This window comes from Lagopus leucura, unplaced genomic scaffold (genome assembly GCF_019238085.1).
Source record: "Lagopus leucura isolate 7727_CA_CO unplaced genomic scaffold, USGS_WTPT01 Super-Scaffold_73, whole genome shotgun sequence".
Classification (NCBI taxonomy): Eukaryota; Metazoa; Chordata; class Aves; order Galliformes; family Phasianidae; genus Lagopus; species Lagopus leucura.
The window spans coordinates 66,045,112-66,064,604 of NW_024962252.1; the positions used below are offsets into that span (position 1 = coordinate 66,045,112).

The following is a 19,493-nucleotide window of genomic DNA, read 5'->3' on the forward strand; positions in this document are numbered from 1 at the left end:
GAGCTCTGCTCTGTGTGACAGCGGCGGGGCCCAAGGGAACGGCATGGAGCTGCGTCAGGGGAGGGGCTGTGGGGTTGGGGACAGGTGTTGCACCACAGGGCGGTGGGCACGGCCCCGAGTGCTGGAGTTCAGGGAACGTTTGGACATCGCTCTCAGACAGAGGGTTTGGATTCGGGGCGGTGCCGTGTGGAGCCCAGAGTTGGGCCCGATGATCCATGGAGGTCTCTTCCAACTCGGGATATTCTGTGATTCTGTTGTGCTGGAAATGCCTGTAGTGTAAGAGAATGAACTTGATTTATCTGTCAAAACCAGTGCAGTGTACGACTGTTGCTGTGCAGTACTCCTGTTTATAAACTCTGTTCTTGCCATGTGCAGATATAGGTGAAACCCTAATGGAAACCACCTTTGTCTGCAGGTAGTTAGCTGGCTGTGAGAGTATGAGCTCAGGAGAGAACAACCGATTTCCTATCGGTTACGTGCAGACGGTCACACTGCTTGATGGGTCACAATACGTGCCGTCTTTATCTTTTTCGTTCTGTTAACGAAACAAGAGTTTTCACACAGCGAAGCGCGACCCGCCCGCAGCAGGGCCGTTACGCCCCGGGAGGCCCCGCCCCGCCCGGCGCTACCTGCCGTGCCGGGCCGCGGCAGGAAGGGGGCGGCGCGCGGCGGGGCGGTGGCGCGCGGCGGTTCCGGGCACGTCTGCGGTCGACGCGCGTTCCTCGTGCTGCGACCCGATGGCCGCTCCGCAGGGCCCGCTGCCCCCAGGTGAGAACTGCAGCGGGGAGCCAGGAGGGAGGGGCGGCGGCGGCTCTCAGCTCCTCCGGGTGAGCGACGGACGCTGCTCGCGGGCGGTCCGTGGAGCCCTGCCGGGTCCGGGGGAATCGTGGATCTTGGGAGCCGAGCTGGGGAGCGCGGCCACGGCTTCTTTATTATTTTCCCTAAAAGAGTGGTGCTAGTGACTGCCTCCTCAGCTTCCCTCCCCCCCGTCACGCACACGGTAATAATTTATCATATGTTGTGATGTGATTTAGAGCAACTTGTCTTGTCAAGCCTACTCCGGTGTTTAGTGTATTAGTTAGCATCTTAAAGTCTTTTTTTTTTTTTCCCTTTTCTCTTAGCTACTTTAAAAATACTAATCCCAGGCTGCGGGTGGTCTGTAAGCCAGTGCTTTTCAACCTGTCCTACTTGTGGCACTTATGACTTCTGAATGCCTTCTGTGAAGTGTGCCTGCCTGACTGCTGTTCCTTACCTGTCTGCTCATGCAGCATCAGAGTTATGAGTAATTAACAGTAAACAACTGTGTACAAGTGCTGATTGACCCAGTGTTAGGTTTTTCAGGGACCTGGGTATTCTAATGTAATTTTCTGTACCTCTTTTATTCAAATCTGAAGTTCGTGTGCTCCATGCCGAAAGTGTTGTGTTTAATTGAAGGGTTCGTCTCTCTGATCAAACCTAGTATAAGGGGAATCACTTTGGGCTGTACTGTTAATGTGTGCATGGGAGAAGCTGTATAGGCATGTGGCTGATTGACATGCTGAAGGTAGGCCTGACATACGCTGTGGTTTGTGAACCTCCTCCTTCTGAAAGGTCAAAACTGTGAGGCCTCCCAAACCCACCCTTCAGGCTTCCTTGCCACACAAGGATGAAGGGCAGTTACAGGCTGGGAAATTGGAAAGTGTGTGCAAACACACACATGTAAGTTTGTGTAAACTGAGGTACTGTTAACACTGGTAAGTGCCTGTGCCATATCCCCATTAGTCAGCAGCGGTATTGAGTAGGGAGAAGCTGTGCTGATGGGCATAAGTTGGCTGCTGCTGTTGGAAACTGGTTATGCTGGACAGGCTCAGGCAGAGAAGCTGTGAAGAGTATTGAGTGGCTGATCTGGAGGTGCTGGGAGCAGAAAGGATCTTTGGGAACAGCCACCTGGGGCAATTTCAGAGAATGGTGTGGAAGCAAATGTGGGCCAGTGGCTGTATGCTGTCAGTAATAGTGATTTGTTGACAAATCCTAGAAAATGTTGTTAGCAAGCTCTCTGCTGAGGTAAGTGTATTTACATGGTCTGCATTTGGGTAGTCAGTCAGGTGATAGATCTATTTCCTGTCAGCTTTTCAACATGCAAAACTGAGGGTGTTTCACATTTGAGATAAATAGAGAACTTTCCTCCATGCTGTTTCATGCACCTGTATCCAACTCTGTGAATTGAGCTGCAGCCTGCTGGGAAATACAGTGGGGAAAGACAGGGGGACACAGCATTTTAATTGCTTTATTCACAATTGAATTTTAAGTCTGTGGTTCTCATTATCTAGATGACCTCTTCCAACTCAAACGATTCTATGGTTATCCTATCAGTGATCAACAGAACTGTGGTTACTCACTGCAGGCAGTACATGGAGTATTTATTCTCGAGTACAAATGTTCACATGCATACATGCCACCTGTAGAGAATGCTGGAACTTGGTAGTACTCAGCAGTCTAAAAAAAAAAAACCCAGGGAAATGAAGAACTTGAAAACAAGAGGAAATGGATGTAAGTATAGGAAACACAATATGGTTTTTTAGTATTTTTTTTTTTCAGGATGTATATTAATCAAGGAGGATGCAAAGCCACTGATTTTCAGTTACTGTGTTTGTGAGATCTAGAAGGCAGCAGTCAATGAGGAGTACTGCTTTGTTGCCCCTTGTAGGGTAACCCTGGAGTCTGCCAAGTCCTCATTCCAAATCTCCATATTCTCAGAGCTGCTCCCATTTGTTCAGTGCTTCACTCTGAATTGTGGAAGTGAAAGAAATACCAGTGTTGTAATGGACTTTGCTGTCTTTTAGAGTTTGTAAGGGCAGGTAGGAGAGAAACTACAGGAGCCACAAAGGTTCACCAGGGTACGGAACTTACTGTGGGAGGGGGAGGACTACTTCCATCTACCTTAAATTACAAGGCTGAAAGCAAGTTTGTGTTTTTTTGTTGTCGTTAATTGCAGCCAAAGATTCATAGGCGGAGCTGTAAGGCCTCCAGAGTAAACTGATTAGAACAAGCATGCTTTGCCGCTGCTTTCCAGGAAGGAGTCTTTGCTGGCAGTACAGGAAGCAGTGAGACTAGGGAAGTTCTTGGCTTCCCTTGGCTCCTGCACTTCCTGATTTGTCAGCTTTCCTTTGCAGATTGGGTTCCTCAATCTTCCCTCTCTGCTCCTGCTTCCTCCACAGTTCCCTGCTACCACAGATCCTACCTAACTCTTCTGCTTTGGGCCCTACTCTCCTGCAGCACCTTGCTCCAGCTTATTGTCATTTCTGCTGTCCCAGTGTGACTTGTGCCCCTTCTGCATTCAAGTCAGGCAGTTTGTGTTATCCCTTGCTGTCAGAGCAGGCTTTGCCACAGCGTTTGCTGATCCCATGGTTCTGGAGCAGGGATTTCATCCCTCACAGAAAGGCCTTTACAGATGTTCAATGCATCCTGCGTGCAGAGGATGTGCTCCAGCCGTGCAGGGCTGACCCCTGTAGCTGTGAGTCCCTTGCTCAGGGAACATGTAGCCTTCCTGCGAGCACAGAGCTCTGAAATGTGCAGAGGGGGGCTGGGCCCGCACCTGGAAACCCAGCTTAGGAGGCTGCATCCAAGAGGCTGAAGGGAGAATGGCTCTATCCTGGTGCCTTGTCTGCTTCTCTGCTGCCACCTTTTTATTTTTGGGCCTGTCTGTTGTACTGTCTTCTCTTGTCTTAGGTTGTTTTTGTAGCTGCTTGAGGCTGAAAACTTTCTGATGTGCTCTTGTAATGAGTGTAGAGACTTTCAGGTTGAGAGTGACAGGAATGAAGATCCTATTAGATAATTTAAAATGCTTTTCATAGTTTTCAAAAACATTATAGTTACCAGCTGAAGAGCTCTTCTGTGAGGAAATGTGATGAAGATGTTAAAGTGAAGGCATGGTATTGTGCATCTTGGCTTGAGCACTCTTGATCAGTACTTGGCAATTGTTTGTAAATTTCACTGTGGATGCAGGGGATTGACTTTTCATGATTCACTTGCAAATGCTTTGAGGATTTATGTTTGTATCCTGTTGATGTTAATATAATTGAAGTTCATTATTCAGTAGTATACAAATATAAAACATTTGAGGTAAGCATTAATTATTAGGCTTTGTACTATAATCTACCATGTGTATTTGATGTACATTACAGTATATTTTGTTGCGGTGGGCTTGTTTTCTGCTTGAATTATGGCTTTAAGGGGAACAACTGAGTATGGCTACTTGGAGAACAGAACTTAGCTTGTAGCAGATTTTCTGGGTTCTACTCTTCACTACTGAACTGCTTTGTGAATGATTTATTTTTTCTAAAATTAATGTAGTTTTCATTTAACTCTATCTTTTGTTAGCTTTGAGTTGCATTTCTGTTTCATCTGTGTGCTAGTGTTTCTGATGTTTTCTAGTTTGTTGTGTTGTTGTGTAAATTTGACACAGTGCATATAATGGCTGTCTAGCTGTGCTTTGCCTTGATCAGATAAATAAGCAATTCATGAATTTTCAGACAGGAGAATTTTGAGGATTGTGCAGTAATAAAGTCATCTTGTTTCCAGCAGATCATGCAACAAAAGAGCCAGTAGAGGATACAGATCCCAGCACTCTTTCCTTAACAATGGTATGTATTTCTGTTCTAACAAATTTAAAATCATTAGACCTCTCTACAGTTATGTTATGCAGATGTGATTGAAATATTTAAGAAACTCAAATCATGTGTGTGTATTTAGGGTAACCCTGTGTAATTAAAATAAAAATAGTAATAGATTCATAAGCTATTATAAATCAAGGATTGGTGCTGGCACTGGTGCTATTTATCATTGTAAGGAACATGGGCAGTGGGATTGAAAGCACCCTCAGTGAGTTTGTGGATGACACCAATCTGAATGGTGCAGTTGACACAGTGGAAGGAACAGATGCTATCCAGAGAAACCTGGACAGATGTAAGAGGTAGGCCCATGCCAACCTCAGGAAGTTCAATAAGACCAACTGCAAGGTCTTGCCATCTGGGTTGGGGCAATCCCAAGCACAGATACAAGTTTGGTGGAGAGTGGCTTGAGAGCAGCTTTGAGGAGAAGGATTTGGGGATGTGGGTTGATTAAAGACTCAACGTGAGCTGCAAGTGTGCACTTGCAGTCCAGAAGGCCAGCTATATCCTGCATTGCATTAAGAGTGATAAGCAGGTCAAGGGAGGTGATTCTGCCCCTCTGCTCTGTTCTTGTGAGCCCCCACCCAGAGTACTGTGTCCAGTTCTGGGGCCCCCAACGCAAGAAGGAAGGACATGGAGCTGTTGGAGTGGGTCCAGAGGGCTGGAGCACCTCTCCTACAAGGACAGGCTGAAAGAGCTTGGGGCTTTTCAACCTGGAGAAGAGAAGGCTCTGGGGGGACATTATAGCAGCTTTCTAGTACCTGAAGGGAGCCTACAGGAAAGCTGGGGAGGGCCTTTTTATAAGGGCATGTGGTACAGGATGATAGGAAATGGCCTTAAACTGGAAGAGAGTAGATTTAGGCTAGATATTAGGAAGAAATTCTCTACTGTGATGGTGGTGAGACACTGGAACAGGTTGACCAACAAGGTTGTGAATGTTCCCCCCTCCTGCCTCAGAGGTGTTCAAGGACAAGCTGGGAATTTGGGCAACCTGATCTTGTGGGGGATGTCCCTGCCTGCGACAGTGGGTTGGAACTAGATGATCTTAAAGTCCCTTCCAATCCAAACCATTCTATAATTCTGTGCTGAATTGGGCAGCACCAGTGAGCAGCCCAGTAGTTAGCTAATAGTCACAGAGGGCCGGTAACAGCACTTTTTTTCATTTTTAGAAAAAAGATTTTTGCTGACATTCTTTTGTCTGTATGGGTTGAAAGGGTAAGAAAATCCAATTAAGGCTTAAAATATAAATTGTATTGACTTATTACTCTTTCCTGTACCTATTTCGTCTGATGAGTTAAGGAGATGGAAAGGCATGATCAGTAATGATACCAGTGCCTTGCAGCAGACGTGGTAAAACCTAGGAGAGACCTGACAAGTGCTCTGTGGTGCATCCCCGCTGAGTAACACAATTTATTACAAAGTTCTGATATATTAAACATGCCAATATTATGCTGAGACATAGACTGTCCCAGGAATATGTAATTTGGTGCAGTTTTCTAAGAGTTCTTTTTAATGTTGCAATGGATTGCTTCCTCTGGGGAAAAACAGCGGTGCTGCATAGCCCAGAGAACACTTTTCTAGTCTAGCAGATTAAAATGCTCTGATTTGTTTTATGAGTAGTAATTTAGTAGGTGACTGTTTTTCCTTGGTGTTTTCTTCCCATTTTGAAGCTTTACTACAGGCAGTTCACTCCCTATTGCATAAAGGCAGGGGTCATAGTGAAGGAGGTGGATGTTAGGTCTACTAGCAGGTTATAAAAAAAATGCCTGGAAATGAGTAGCTGTCTCATTAAGCTCAGTAATAAGTTTGCTGTTGGTGTCCATTGAAAGAGGTGTTGAAATGTGTTGATGGGACAAGGTTCAACAAGACCAAGTGCTGAGTTTGACTTTGGCCACAGCAATTCCAGGTAATGCTACAGGCTTGGGGCAGTGACTGGAAGACTGTGTTGGGGGTGTCGGTTGATGCTCTTCTGAATGTGAGCCAGCAGTGTGGCCAAGAAGGCCAATGGCATCCTGGCTTGTATCAGAAATGGATCTACTAGCAGGAACAGGGAAGTAATTGTCCCCCTGTATTCAGCTCTGGTAAGGCTGCACCTTGAGTACTGTGTTCTATTTTGGGCCCCTCAGTGCAGGAAAGGCACTGAGGCCCTGGAGTGTGCCCAGAGAAAGGCAATGAAACTGGTGAGAGATCTGGAGCACAGGCTTTATGACGAGTGGTTGAGGGAACTGGGATTGTTCAGTCTAGAGAAGAGGAGGGGTAGGGGAAACCTTATTGCTCTCTATAACTACCTGAATGGAGATTGTAGTGAGCTGGAGGTTGGCCTCTTCTCTCATGTGACTGGTGATAGGACCAGAGGGAATGGCCTCAAGTTGCGTCAGTGAAGGTTCAGACTGGACACCAGGAAATACTACTTTTTCCAAAGAGTGGAATGGGCTGCCTGGGAAGGAGGTGGAGTCACTGACCCTGGAGGTGTTCAAGGAGAGTTTGGACGTTGTGTTGAGGAATTTGGTTTAGTGATCACTATTGGTAATGAGTGGATGGTTGGACTGAATGATCTTATAGATCTTTTCCAACCTTAGTGAATCTGTGATTCTATGATGATGCATTGTTTTCTGCATTGGTATCATTCCACTTAAATGAAAACTTCTTTTCTCATCTCTGTAAATGTCTGTATTGATTAACACTGTAGTGAATCAGGAATCCCTATTACTTTAGCATGTGCTAAGATCAGTGTAGTTAGTAGTATTTCTGCCTAAGAAAGGCATTACTGTATCTGATTGTAGGCAGATCACCTAGTAGTAACTTTAGAGGTTAAGTATAATTATGCAGTTCTTACATTGTCCAGCAGAATTACACTTAAGATAACAAACATCTGTGTCTCTTGCTTTTTTTTTTTTATGACAGACTGAAAAATATCCTGTCCAAGACACCGGAGTACCTAAAGGTAAATACTATGAATTCTGTCTTTTAGGTTATGTGTCACAGATCCTTTTTTTTTCCTAGATGTTTATATTTTGAATGTAGTGTCACCTTCTGTATTTTAGGTCAGTTGAACATGTGTGCATATACACACAAATTTTTGTTTTTCTGCCAAAGTTTAGTCACAGCTCTCATCAGAAGGTATAGGTTCTCAGCCTGGAAGAAAAATACAATGGTGCTGTCAATAGAACAGTGTTCAAAGGATAGAGATCTTTAAAAGGTGGCTTTGAAGAGATTGCTGCCTTCAGATTATCAAAAATACAATTTGATAATACCTCCCCGTTCTCCTGCCTTTGACATTCCCAGCCCTATCACCAGTTAACTCTTCATGCTGGTATTAATACCATCTGCTTAGAAACCTAGCACATTTCTTTGCAGGTTCTGTATTGCACTGAATTCAGTTGCTTGGCTTAGGTAGTGTCACCATCTCCATTATGGCTGCTTTTACATGTGGGTGTTTGCTTGTTTGGTGTGTGGTTGTTTTTTTTTTTGTCATCCCAGTTTTACCATTGGCTTTTCTCCAGGGATTATTCTGTCAAGGTCTTGGTAAAGGAGCACTCTAGAGACACTTGCTGAGAAGTGTGGGACATACAGCATTAGGGTTAAAGAGAAGTTAGCATGTTATGCTGGGCTGCTTAAATCAGCCAGCCAGAGAAAAGGAGAATCTTGTCAGCAAGTGTTCAGTGGAGCAGTAGAATGTGAAGGCTAATTTGAAATCGTAAACTGCTTCCTGCTTATTTGCAGTCAGGTGGTTTGTTACTTCAAAGCTGTTTACTAACAAACTTCTCTGGACACAAGAAATATTACACTTTTTAGTTCCATCCATGACATTTAGTCCCCCTCAGAATTAAATAGATAAATTCCTACAATTCCAATATCGTCAAATTTGTTTGAAATTCAGTATTGTATATTTTAAATATATTTAATTTAAAAATGAAAGCTGTGAAAGGAAGTAGAAATCTCAGTGCTTTTTGTGGGAATGAAATAGGCTTGGTATATTTTTTATTTTATATTCTGCTTCTTCTTGTCAAATGTATAGAGGGCAAGTATCAATACAGCATTTCCTCTTTAGAGTAGGAGGTGATAAAAATACCTCTTCTGTTTGTTTCTGGAATTTCAGGTTGTATTTTTTTTTTATTTTTCAAAATGTTTTCAGTGCTGTAGGTTTTGATATCAGTACCAGATGGCTCCTTAGGTGGTGCTTTTTTCAGTTTGCTCAATAAGAATGAATTCTCAAAACTATTTCTTTAAGAATACAGGCTGAGAAATATAAGCCTGTGAATTAAAAAGTGTCGCAGATGTGCAGACCTGATTCATAAAAACAGAAAATGGTTTGCTTCAGATTTAATGTTTGAATATATGCTTCGCTGACCTGAGGTGGTAGTAGTTTGTTCCTTTTTTGGTCAGTTAATTTACAAACCATTTTGGGATCTAGCTTACCAAAGGTCTTAGCACCCTCTACTGATGATGAATTAAAGGTGGGTTGTGTCAGATTTTCATCTTGGAAAATTAGGCTTAATGTTTGTGTCATATTTTGACTATAATTCTGCTTCTGCTCAGATGTTGAACAAATTTGACAGATAATGTTTTCACACAAATGAATTGGATTTTGATGCCTATAGTCACTTTTTTGGGGGATTTCTTTTTATCTCTGGATCTACAGTTGAAAAGAGAGAAGATGATCCTTATTAAAGGTTTCCCAGCTGGCAGGGGAATGTTATTTGCTTTAAGTTTCAACATAAAAGATGAAAAAGAAGAAAACTGTGATTTCATTTTCTTCCCTCCTCAAGTGTAAGGTTGAATTCTTTGATTCAGATCATATTCTTGAGTGAGATAAGGAAGTATGTTCTTCTTTCTGTTACCTGACACTCCAGAGATAATAGCTGTTCTTCTGTGAGATCTTACCACTTGACAAACAGCAAAATGCTAAAAATAATGTCTCAGCTGTGGAGTGTTAAGGTGTCTATGACAGGTCTAGAATATAACCTTTTATAAGCTCTTGTTAATGGTTAGTAAGCACCTCACCTATGGGATTTGTGCAAATGGTTTCTTGATGAGAACCTTACTAAGTGTGTACAGAGAAATTTGTCTGTTTATGTGAGGTTCACAAAGCTTGTGCATCCCTTATACCACATTTTGAGGGCTGAAGTGAAGCTTTAAAGTGATCAAAATCTGGGTCATGGTGGCAGATGTGCTTTTCAATGGACTCCCAAGGCAAATGATAAAGATGTTTTTGAGGCATTTCAGTGCTTCAGGAAATTGCTGTGTAGTAGAGTTAAGTAGGATGAGCCTAATTCACAAAGGAGCAGAAGGCAAACATTTGTGTAGTACATACTTCAATGGTGATTATTATAAATGTGATCTGAAGAGCAAAGCAGAAAGGATTATATTGGTTTGTAACAGCCTTCTTCAGCCTGCCTTGATGTGTTGGCTTGGTTAATATTCTATTGGTACTGCTCCTGGTCAGCTTCCTGAAAGAACTTAATTTTGGCCACAAAAATAATGTGCTGGTTGTTTTTAAAACACCGATACACTAGTACTTGATCTCCACAGGCATTATTTTTCTTAACACATGTATTCATGACTGTTGCAGCTACTGCCAATTTATTGTTTGGGGCTTTTTAATCCTGCCTTTCCCAGTGACTGAGCAGAATGTGGAGTTAAATTTTGCATGCTGGGCATCTGTAATATATGATTGATAGTCTTAACACGTATCTGTATCTGAGTGTGGAAGACCAGTGTTTTACAATCTTTGTCTTAGATGAGGAATACCAAACAGATCAAGTTACATTGGAAATTGCATCTGTGAACATCAGGAGTCTTACGTCAGATTCTGGCCTAGTCCAGCAGGTAAGAAAAAAATTGTACTGAATGTGAAGTTTTTGTTAAGTTATTGCTGTTAATTAAATACATATCTTAACAAATATATTTTCAGACTGTATGTGGAAAGTGCAGAATTACTCAGTAAAAGACCAGAAATCAGCTCTCTTTTCCAGTGTTCAATGAAGTGAGCTTTTGTGGGTAAAAGCAACAAAAGCATATGTAATAATTAACGTTTACTTTGTTTTGTAAGTAGGTTTTGATTAGTGTATAGATGCTCTTGAGGAGAGCCAACACAGAGTTTAGGCTTTGTCATGCGTGTTCTCCCTCTTCCCTGATGAAGATAGAGCCAGGACAGAGAATAAGGAGGGAGAATCCTGTGTTTTGCCCTAGGGAGGCACTTGGTTGTTCTGCTTTGACTTTGGGACATTGCTTGATCTGTACTGAAAACTCTCCACTGATTGTGAAGTCTTAAGCTGCTGAACAGTGGGCAATGTTGAGCAGTCCCTACCATGGTGCTCTGTAGTGTAGGCATCTTTCAGATGACTGTTATTTGCTGAATTTCAAATTGATTCTCTTTGGGTTGAAGACTTGGAGGAGATAAATGAATGAGCATTGTTCAGCAAAAAAAGGAGCTAAAAGGAGCTCCTCATGCCAGAGTCCCAGCTGACTTTCATCAAACAACCATGAGTTTGGTATGCATTTCACGGATGATGGAGGTAACTGTCTAACTTCCATCATCAAGAAGAGAGCTTCTGTTGCCCATATACAGTCACCGTAAATATATTTCATCATACTAGGCTGTTAATAGTTCTACCGAGCTGGAAAACTTTCTGCTCATCTACAGACTGTGCATAGGTTTATAGCTTTGATTAAATGTGTAAAAGTTGGTGGGATTTTGGCTGTAGGCAAAAAAAAAAATTAGTCATGCCTAATATGCCTAACTTTATGGGCAGTGACAATACATTGTCTTATTTCAATTACATTACAAGAATGCAATCTTCAATAATCCTGAGGGCATACAATTTAACAAGTGTGTAATAACTGATCAGTAAAAATACCAATTTGGGGAATGAATGACAGAAGTAAACATCATGTATATTTTTGTACTTCTTGCAGTACTAGCTGCTCCTGTTATCTTTTTTTGGTAAGATGTGAGTATAGTGACATCTCTTGAAGGTTGTTAGGTCTTTAGGTATTAGCTTCCACCATACATTTTGAATGCTCATGAGCTCACAGTGTCTGGGAAAGTTCATTGAAGCTCAGAATAGCACTTAGCAAACTATTTGAGAAATATCCATTTTTCCTTTTTTTCCCCCCATCCACCTCCCTCCCCCCCCCCTTTGGTTTTGTTTGTTTCTTTATTCCTCTTCAAACAGAGGTTGATCTGTGATGGGTAACTCTCCAAATAAACTCTTCTCCAAATAAATTACTCTTTGGGGGATTTGTTCCTCATGACTCAATACTTTTCTGCTTCTAGAGGAATTTGAGGAAATTGAAACAGTGATTATAATCATCATTTTCAGATCCATTTTTTTGTCCTTTTCTAACCAGATCTTCAAATGATTTGGAGATAGTTTACTTTCTTTGTAATTGGACTGTGTGTGTATATGTATCCAACAGATGAACTGAAAGTTCCTGTGCTCTATTTTTAGGGGATTTCTTAGTACTGAAGGTTTATTAGGTAGGAATATAGAGTACTTATTACACTTCAATGTTACACAGTTGACTTGTGTTTGCATGCACAGCCTGCAAAATGCTAAGAAGCTTGCTGTGATAGTTAGGAAGAATGATGCAATATGAAAATCAACATTGCTTTATTGCAGTTATCTGAGGGGAAAATCCCCTCCTGCTTTCATCTTTAAATCCTCAGTAGAAGAAAGCTATTTCATCTGGTTCCACACCCGCATAGTTAAAGTAAGCGCAGCTGCAGTTTCCTATAGTCTAGGATCAAGCTGCTGTCCTTTCAGTTTTTATATGTTGCTTTGTGAGTTATAGAATTGAAGTTGATACCTGTGGTGCAGTCTCAAGCTGCTAAATATTGTCACTGTATTTAAGTAGAGTGGTGTTTGCTTCAAACAGGACAGTGGTTAGATGTGAGCTGGCAGAAATCTTCAAGACCACCTGCTGTCTAGAAAAGTAGGAAAGTTTCCTATGAATGTCAAGGAGTTTATAAGAAAGCTCCTCCAGTTTCAGTAGACCAGTGGAACATTCCCTTCCTGTTTTATGTTCCAAGTAAAGATCTCAAATTTTTTTTATTACAAAGCATTTAAATCTTCTTAAGCAAACTATGAGTTGTTGGGCATCTTTGTCCACATCACTTAAAAAGGTACTTTTTTGTGTACAATGTTAGCAACTTTTCACGACTGTATACAGGGAGGTCATTTCATAATTGTTGGTAAATGCCCAGACTATCAAATGGTGAGGGCTGTAATTGGTTTTGAGTTGATCATCAGTCAAATGTAGGAAATTAAGCAAGAATGAAAAACAGGACAGGAAGAAAGGGATTAAGAGCAAATTATTCAAAAGGTGTAACCCCATAGTATATGATCAAAAAGGATGACATTGTTCAATAGATAAAAATGTGAGTGTTGCTTTGTGAGGTAAAATCATAAAAAATGCTATCTAAAATGGCTACACATTATTAGTAATTTCTTATACTAGGTAAGTACTCTATCTGACTTTATCAAGTAGCTTGGGGATTCTTCTGTGGATTCTTCTATGTAATCTCCTGACACTTAAAAATGAGCCAAATAGTTATTCTGGTGTTCAAGTGCAGTATTTTGATTTACGTTTGTTCTTTGCTTTGTAGCCAGAAGACAAAGACACTCAAAACCATTCTGACAAATCGCTTTCAGGTAATATGTCAGCTTTACTGTTCTACGTATTTTATTCCTACATTTTCTTTGAAAGGACTTTATTAAAAACTGCTACGTGTCATAACCTAGAAGTACCTGGGTAATCAATGCTTGTGGCACTCATTTCATTACCACTGCCTTTTATAGCTACCCCTTTGTTCTAGAAGGGGAGGCAATCAATAACACAGACCATACAAAATGAGTAAGTTACTCTGACCAAATGCACCTAGTGCAGCCACCTTCAAAGGAAATCTGAAAGCAGCTATTGAGAGAGCAGAGGTGGGGGTTTATCGCGTAGTGTTTTCAGCTTGGCTGGGAGTTGGTGGCTGATACACAGCCCTGTTGATATAACAGTGAACAACTGAAAATTAACTTTCTGTAAAACAAGAAGAAAAAAAAACTTGTCATATAATGTTAGGATTGTGCTGGTAGGTAGGTCATGTGCTCTGATACAAGACATCCTTGGAAAGCAGGATTCTCTGTAACACTTCTGACAATCTGGTACAGCACAAGCAGCAGGTTGGTTCAGTTTTGTTTACCTTTAATTGTGCCCTTTGCTTTCTTTACCCCTTCTTCCCTATTTCTGTGGGAGGATAAAACATACTCTGGCATCCTTGCAAAGCAAGTAAGATGAAATTCAGATAGGGCGCTCTCCTGCCCTTTGAGCTCAGCCAGAACTTTTACTGGGTTACATTCATTTTGCCTTGTTTGTGTAAGTAAATCCTAGTATGAGTGAGTCCAATAAATTTTGTCTCACTTCAGTGAGTGCTTAAGATGCACAAGAAGAGCAGAATTGCCGATATTAAAAATTTCTTAGAACAGCTGTGAGGGCTGTGGAAAACCTGGGAGCAAAGATGTTGCCAGAACATTTTTCCCTTTAAAAGGGAATCTGAGCATTTGTATGAAGTTATTTGTCTCCAACAGTGTTCTTGCTGCACGTCTGAACTTGCTGAAAACATCAGAAGCTGTCTTTAGCCTGCTTAAAAAGAAGGCTTACGAGCAGCATTACAAAAATAACAATAGCCTGTTCTTCTCTTAGGGGGGGAAAAAAAAATGTTTACAGATGCTCCGTTCACCTTAGTTGCTTTAATCAGCACTAATATTCAGCATAAAAAGTGACCTTTTGAAGGTCTTTCTGGAAATTTTGCACAATTTTACAGTTAATGCAAATGGAGCAAAAAAAATTAACTGATGCTGTTACCTGTTAGGTTAGGTGGTACTGACGGCCAGATTTGCTCTTTTCCAGAGATATTGTTGAAGTCTCTCAGACCAGCACTAATCCAGGACTTACAGATCAGTGTCACTGTTTCCATTGTCATTTGACACTGAAACACTGTCATTGTTGTTCTTAATCTGTTTGTTTATATCAGTTTTCTTGTTGCTGCATTCTTTTTTCAAAGGGTTTCATCCCAAGTAGGACTAATTACTTTGCCATTTCAGGCTGCACGATGAGGGAGGCCAGGACTTTTAGGAAGTACTTCTAGGCTGCATTCATTACCTGCTGCTCTTTGGATGTACCAAATTCTCCCTGCATTCAAAAAGGAGCTCGTTAAGGTCATATCTACAGTCAGAGTGCTGAAACAATGCCTTAGACTACTGCAGTACTAGAGATCTTAGTATTTAACTAGAAGCATGATTAGAAATGTTTATATATATATTTCATTTACAGGTTAGTAATATGTAATATATAATATACAGATCTGATAGGACTGCATTGTTCTCAGTGCTAGGCAGACGCTGTTGTGTGTGGGAGACCTCTAAATGGCAGTTCTTCATTTGATGCAGATTTTGGAACATATCACCACCTACTTCCAGTATCTTGGTATTCTTATTTTTCTCACACGTGGAGGAGTATGTGCTCTATTTCTTTCTGTAATGTACACTCAGAATAGGCTTGCTTAGTAGAGCAGAGGCAATGTTATTGTAAGAGCTCTTACCAAACAAAGGAACATATTTCTATCTTGCTGCTGTGTTAAGATTCTCCTGGCACAAATATTTAGTGGTGTTATAAAAGCAGCAGTTCAGAAATATGAAACTTTTTTCCGTTGTCCTGCAACATATCTATACAGGATGTGCATAATCTGCATGTATTCTTGTTAGTGACATATGTGGGGGTCATGGCAGACTAAAGGATGGAATGTAGCTAGCAAAAAAAAAAAAAAGAAAGGGGGGGAGTACCCACACTTAAATAAATTGCACAGTGTTTATAGAAAAGGGAGAAATGTGACTCAGAAGTACTGTCCTTTTGATTATTACCCATTATTAACAAAAAAAACGTGTTAGGAAATTAACTTCATGAGTACTTCATGAGGAAAAGCAGCTGCATGTCAGTATTCTGACTTCTTCAGAAATGATTCATGGGATTATAATACTCTTCAAACTTTTGTGCTTTTGAATTTCTTCCAATTAAACCACAGCAGTAGATCCTAACTTCTCTCTATATGATGGTTTTAACTACAGATCTCAAGAAAGCCTGCAAAGAAAATAGTACCTGCTCCTTGTGCTTATTCCATGCACCGACCATCAGTGACATGCTCAATGACGAGGACTTGTTGTACACAGTGAGGCTAAAGCTGGATCCCTGCCACCCAACAGTGAAAAACTGGAGGAATTTAGCAAGCAAGTGGGGGATGACTTACGATGAATTGTGTTTCCTTGAACAGAAGCCTCAGAGTCCCACCTTGGAGTTTTTGCTACGAAATAGTGACAGGACTGTGGAGCAGCTGATTGAGCTCTGTAAATTTTATAAGAGAATTGATGTTGTGAAAGTGCTACTGAAGTGGGTGGAGGAGGAATGGCCCAAGAGAGGAAAAAGAAGTTACCAGAACGACTTGTAGGTCAAAGAAAGTGTTAGTTCCTGCTTGTTATATGTTGGAACTAGCTGCAACTAGTAGATGGGAAGTTTCTCTTGTGACAGAGAGACGGTCTGTGCTGGCAGTCTGTATACTGTGTAAGCTTTTGTACTGTATACACATATGTATGGTCTGTGCCCTCAGGGTTGTAAAGGTAACCTTTCAAAAGTGGGTAGAATAATGCAGGTTGTGTTTTTGAGTCTACAAATGCTTATTTTCTTCGCTGCTGTTTGTAGGCTTCATAAGCAGAAGATTGAAAAAGCCAGACCACTGGTATAATTGCAGCAGTTGTGAGCCATGTCAGTCAGTTGTGTGGTGTTGCTGCTGGGAAAGCTGCAATTAGAAGGCAAGTCTCTTAGCTTTTCTGATAGCCTTTCCACAGTTTTTGTGTTCTTCCTGCTAGAAGACAAGAGGATATTTCTTTTCTTTCTAATTTTTAGGCTTTGTGACACTGTATTTGGCACAGACACGACTTGATTGTCCAAGCAGCAGTTTGGATTTCCATGTTTGAATTAACTAAATGTTTGAACATCGCATTCAGGCAAAATTAAATTGAGTTTCTTTTTACAAACAGGACTAGATGTTAAAATAATTGCATGTTTCTACATCATAGGGTATATTTCCTATGAAGAAATCATCTAGTTCAGAAATACTTTCCAGCCCATAAATGCCCTTCACCCAAATAAACTAATTCAGAAAACCCCACCACAATTAAAATGCTTTATAGTTAAAATTAGTTTCCATAGTTTGGAATAAACTGTTCACTCTGAGCATTCCTTGATATTTTGCTCAAATGCCTCTAATTTTGCAGTATGAGGCGATAGGGAATGTCTCACCCACAGTGCATCCTTAGTATCAGAACAAGTGTAACTTCCTTGTTCATAAACTGTGGTTTTCTTGACAGCTTTCCAGTTGTCTGATCTACTTTCTGTCCTATACCAAAGTGGTTGTACGCTTCCATGAAAGTAGACCAAGTTTATGTATTGATTAAAGCCACTGTAGTGGGAAATCCGCAGGTGGATTTGCCTACGGATCTAAGTGGATGGCCATTAAAGCACCTCTGTTGGTTTAGACTGATATGTATCAAAGACTGTTGATATACTGAAATACACTGTTTACAATGAAGATATTTCTAGAATTTTGTTACCATTCTTTGGTATTCTAATGGTTTAAAAAAAATACTGAAAACTGAAAAATCCATTGTATAATAGGCTGTATAAAGTACTTATTGCTGAAATGCCACTTACACCAATGTTGTTACTTAAATATTTCTAGCTGTCACCCTTACTATAACATCTCAGATGATACTAATATGTACATAGATGTATGTAATGTAGCAGTGGTGAACAGTATGTCAAGATGCTGGGCAAAAGTAGAGTGGGGCATGGATGATGTACTGTTCACTTCACCCAAGTAGGAATTAATGGCACAGCTGAGGAAAGTCTGTCAGGTTGCATTCTGAGTTTCTTATAGGTACTGGCACAAAAGGTTACTGAGGAGTTAAATGTAAAGACTAACTTTTGGTTTCAAGCACCAGTTAGTTCTGGGGATGATCTAAATTAGCTTTTCTGCAGTGTCCTCAAGAAACTGAAGATCTAGTTGCAAGGTAAGAGGAGTGACCTACAGTTGATGTTTGAGTTTTTATTTTTTTTTTAAAGATTGTGGGAAACTGGAGTTTTGACAACTATTTGTATATAACTTTAATCATTCCTCAGAAAAGCTGCTACTCTTCAGAACAGTATGTTTTCTAGCCATATTTTTAAAGTGGAAGATTTTTTGCTCTGTTTTGAAGGGGCTGCAGTTCCAATGCTTCACTTTCGTTGTCTTCCGATGGAGTCTTCTGATAGATGTGTGAACTCTTGCTGCTCATCTTCTGCCTTTAGTTAGGGGTTCTGGAATCAGCTTTAAGGATTGCTACTGTGGCTAGGTTCTCTGCTAGTTTCAATTTGTACAGAGGTATCCACTGTGTACATGCAAATTGCCCATATGCAGCTTGTCCAACATAATCCCTGTACCTTGGGCCCACCGCATGCATGATTTATGATCATGTGTCTGTGTCTTAAGAAGCTCTTATGAGTGATGAGGACTGGCATGTCTACCCACAGCTTTTTTTCTCCTGTAACCTAGTACAGTTATATGCACATGGTAGTGCAGTATGCTTTGCTGTGGATGCAGTCCATTAAGGAATCTAGCTGAAGCCCTTATATGATGGCTCACAAATGGGAACACGCACTGATGCAGTATCATTTCTGAATCAGGAAGTCCAACTGAAATCTACTCTTTTTCCCGTTTTCTGGCTACAGTTTGTAAGCTTTTGAACAAACACTGTTGCCTGGTGGAAGCTAATTTTGATCCTCTGGAACTCTTGAAAAATCAATGTCAGCTGCAAGGATTCATATTGAAAATAAAGCTGCTTTTGAGAGTTTATATGAGGGTTCTGTGTGAGTTCAGCACTGAAGGCTGAAAGCGTTAGCATTTAACTTCATCACACACTGGGTAACTCATTTGTATACTTGAAATATTTTTTCATCTTTGTATGGCATGAATTGAGGTGTACACAATTTTTTTTTAGTTTTGTATCTATTTACAAGATACTGAGTCTGAGTGTTCACTTTAAGCATTCTTGTATCTTTTGTTATAATGTATACTATGTTTAGAAAAAATATAGTTTATCAGTAACTTTATTGTATTTGTTTTTATTTCTTACAGCTAGGAAAACAGCTGTGTTCTTTCTCATCGGTCACCTTGGAACTACTGAACTATCAATTAGTAGTGCTAAGTAAAAGCATTGTAATATGCAGAATCCATAGCTTTTTAGAGCACTTATGTTTGGAACAGATACTGCCAAGGAAGATATATTTTCATAAAGGAAAGAGAAAAAGAGTATGTTGTGATAAGATGTTGAATAAGGCTGCTTATCTAGAAAACTTGCAGTGGTTACCAAAGAGAGGTATGGCGCCTACACTGGGTGAACTCTCTCTGAATTAATAATTAAACTGATAGCAAAAGCTGGATAATTGCATGTACACTGTAAAGATTCTGCTAGACTTTTAATTTTATTCCATTATACCTTTCTCATATTCCCACACTAGACCTGCTCTCCCTTCATTTTGTGATTTTTTTTTTTTTTTTTTTTTTTTCCTGCCACCTATACCTGCAGGATGTATGGTGTATAGATATGGCTCTTTCCACCCACTTTAGGTTCAGGAAGATGTCCAAACTTCTGCGTTCTTTTCATTCCTACAGCATTAACTGTGTGCACACTAACTGCAGCAAAGGTACAGTGCTCCAGGAGCCTTTAGTTTTCCTGTGAGGCCAGCTGCGGGGTATCACCA

The 19,493-nt window shown here is 40.7% G+C and overlaps 1 protein-coding gene across 3 annotated transcripts; it reads left to right on the forward strand.

The window, feature by feature from the left end:
- The first annotated feature begins 699 nt into the window (after positions 1 to 699).
- On the forward strand, positions 700 to 18,837 carry EDARADD (EDAR associated death domain). 3 transcript variants are annotated; one of them, XM_042884554.1, is made up of 6 exons: positions 700 to 768; positions 4,561 to 4,622; positions 7,554 to 7,593; positions 10,390 to 10,478; positions 13,261 to 13,306; positions 15,767 to 18,837. In XM_042884554.1, the coding sequence occupies exons 1-6, from the start codon at positions 738 to 740 to the stop codon at positions 16,141 to 16,143; spliced, it is 645 nt and encodes a 214-aa protein (XP_042740488.1). In that variant the 5' UTR covers positions 700 to 737; the 3' UTR covers positions 16,144 to 18,837. The 3 variants fall into 3 exon arrangements, with proteins under 3 accessions (XP_042740488.1, XP_042740496.1, XP_042740504.1); XM_042884562.1 differs by having other exon boundaries at positions 701 to 768; positions 4,564 to 4,622; XM_042884570.1 differs by lacking the exon at positions 700 to 768 and adding an exon at positions 922 to 1,000 and having other exon boundaries at positions 4,564 to 4,622.
- Positions 18,838 to 19,493: the final 656 nt, after the last annotated feature.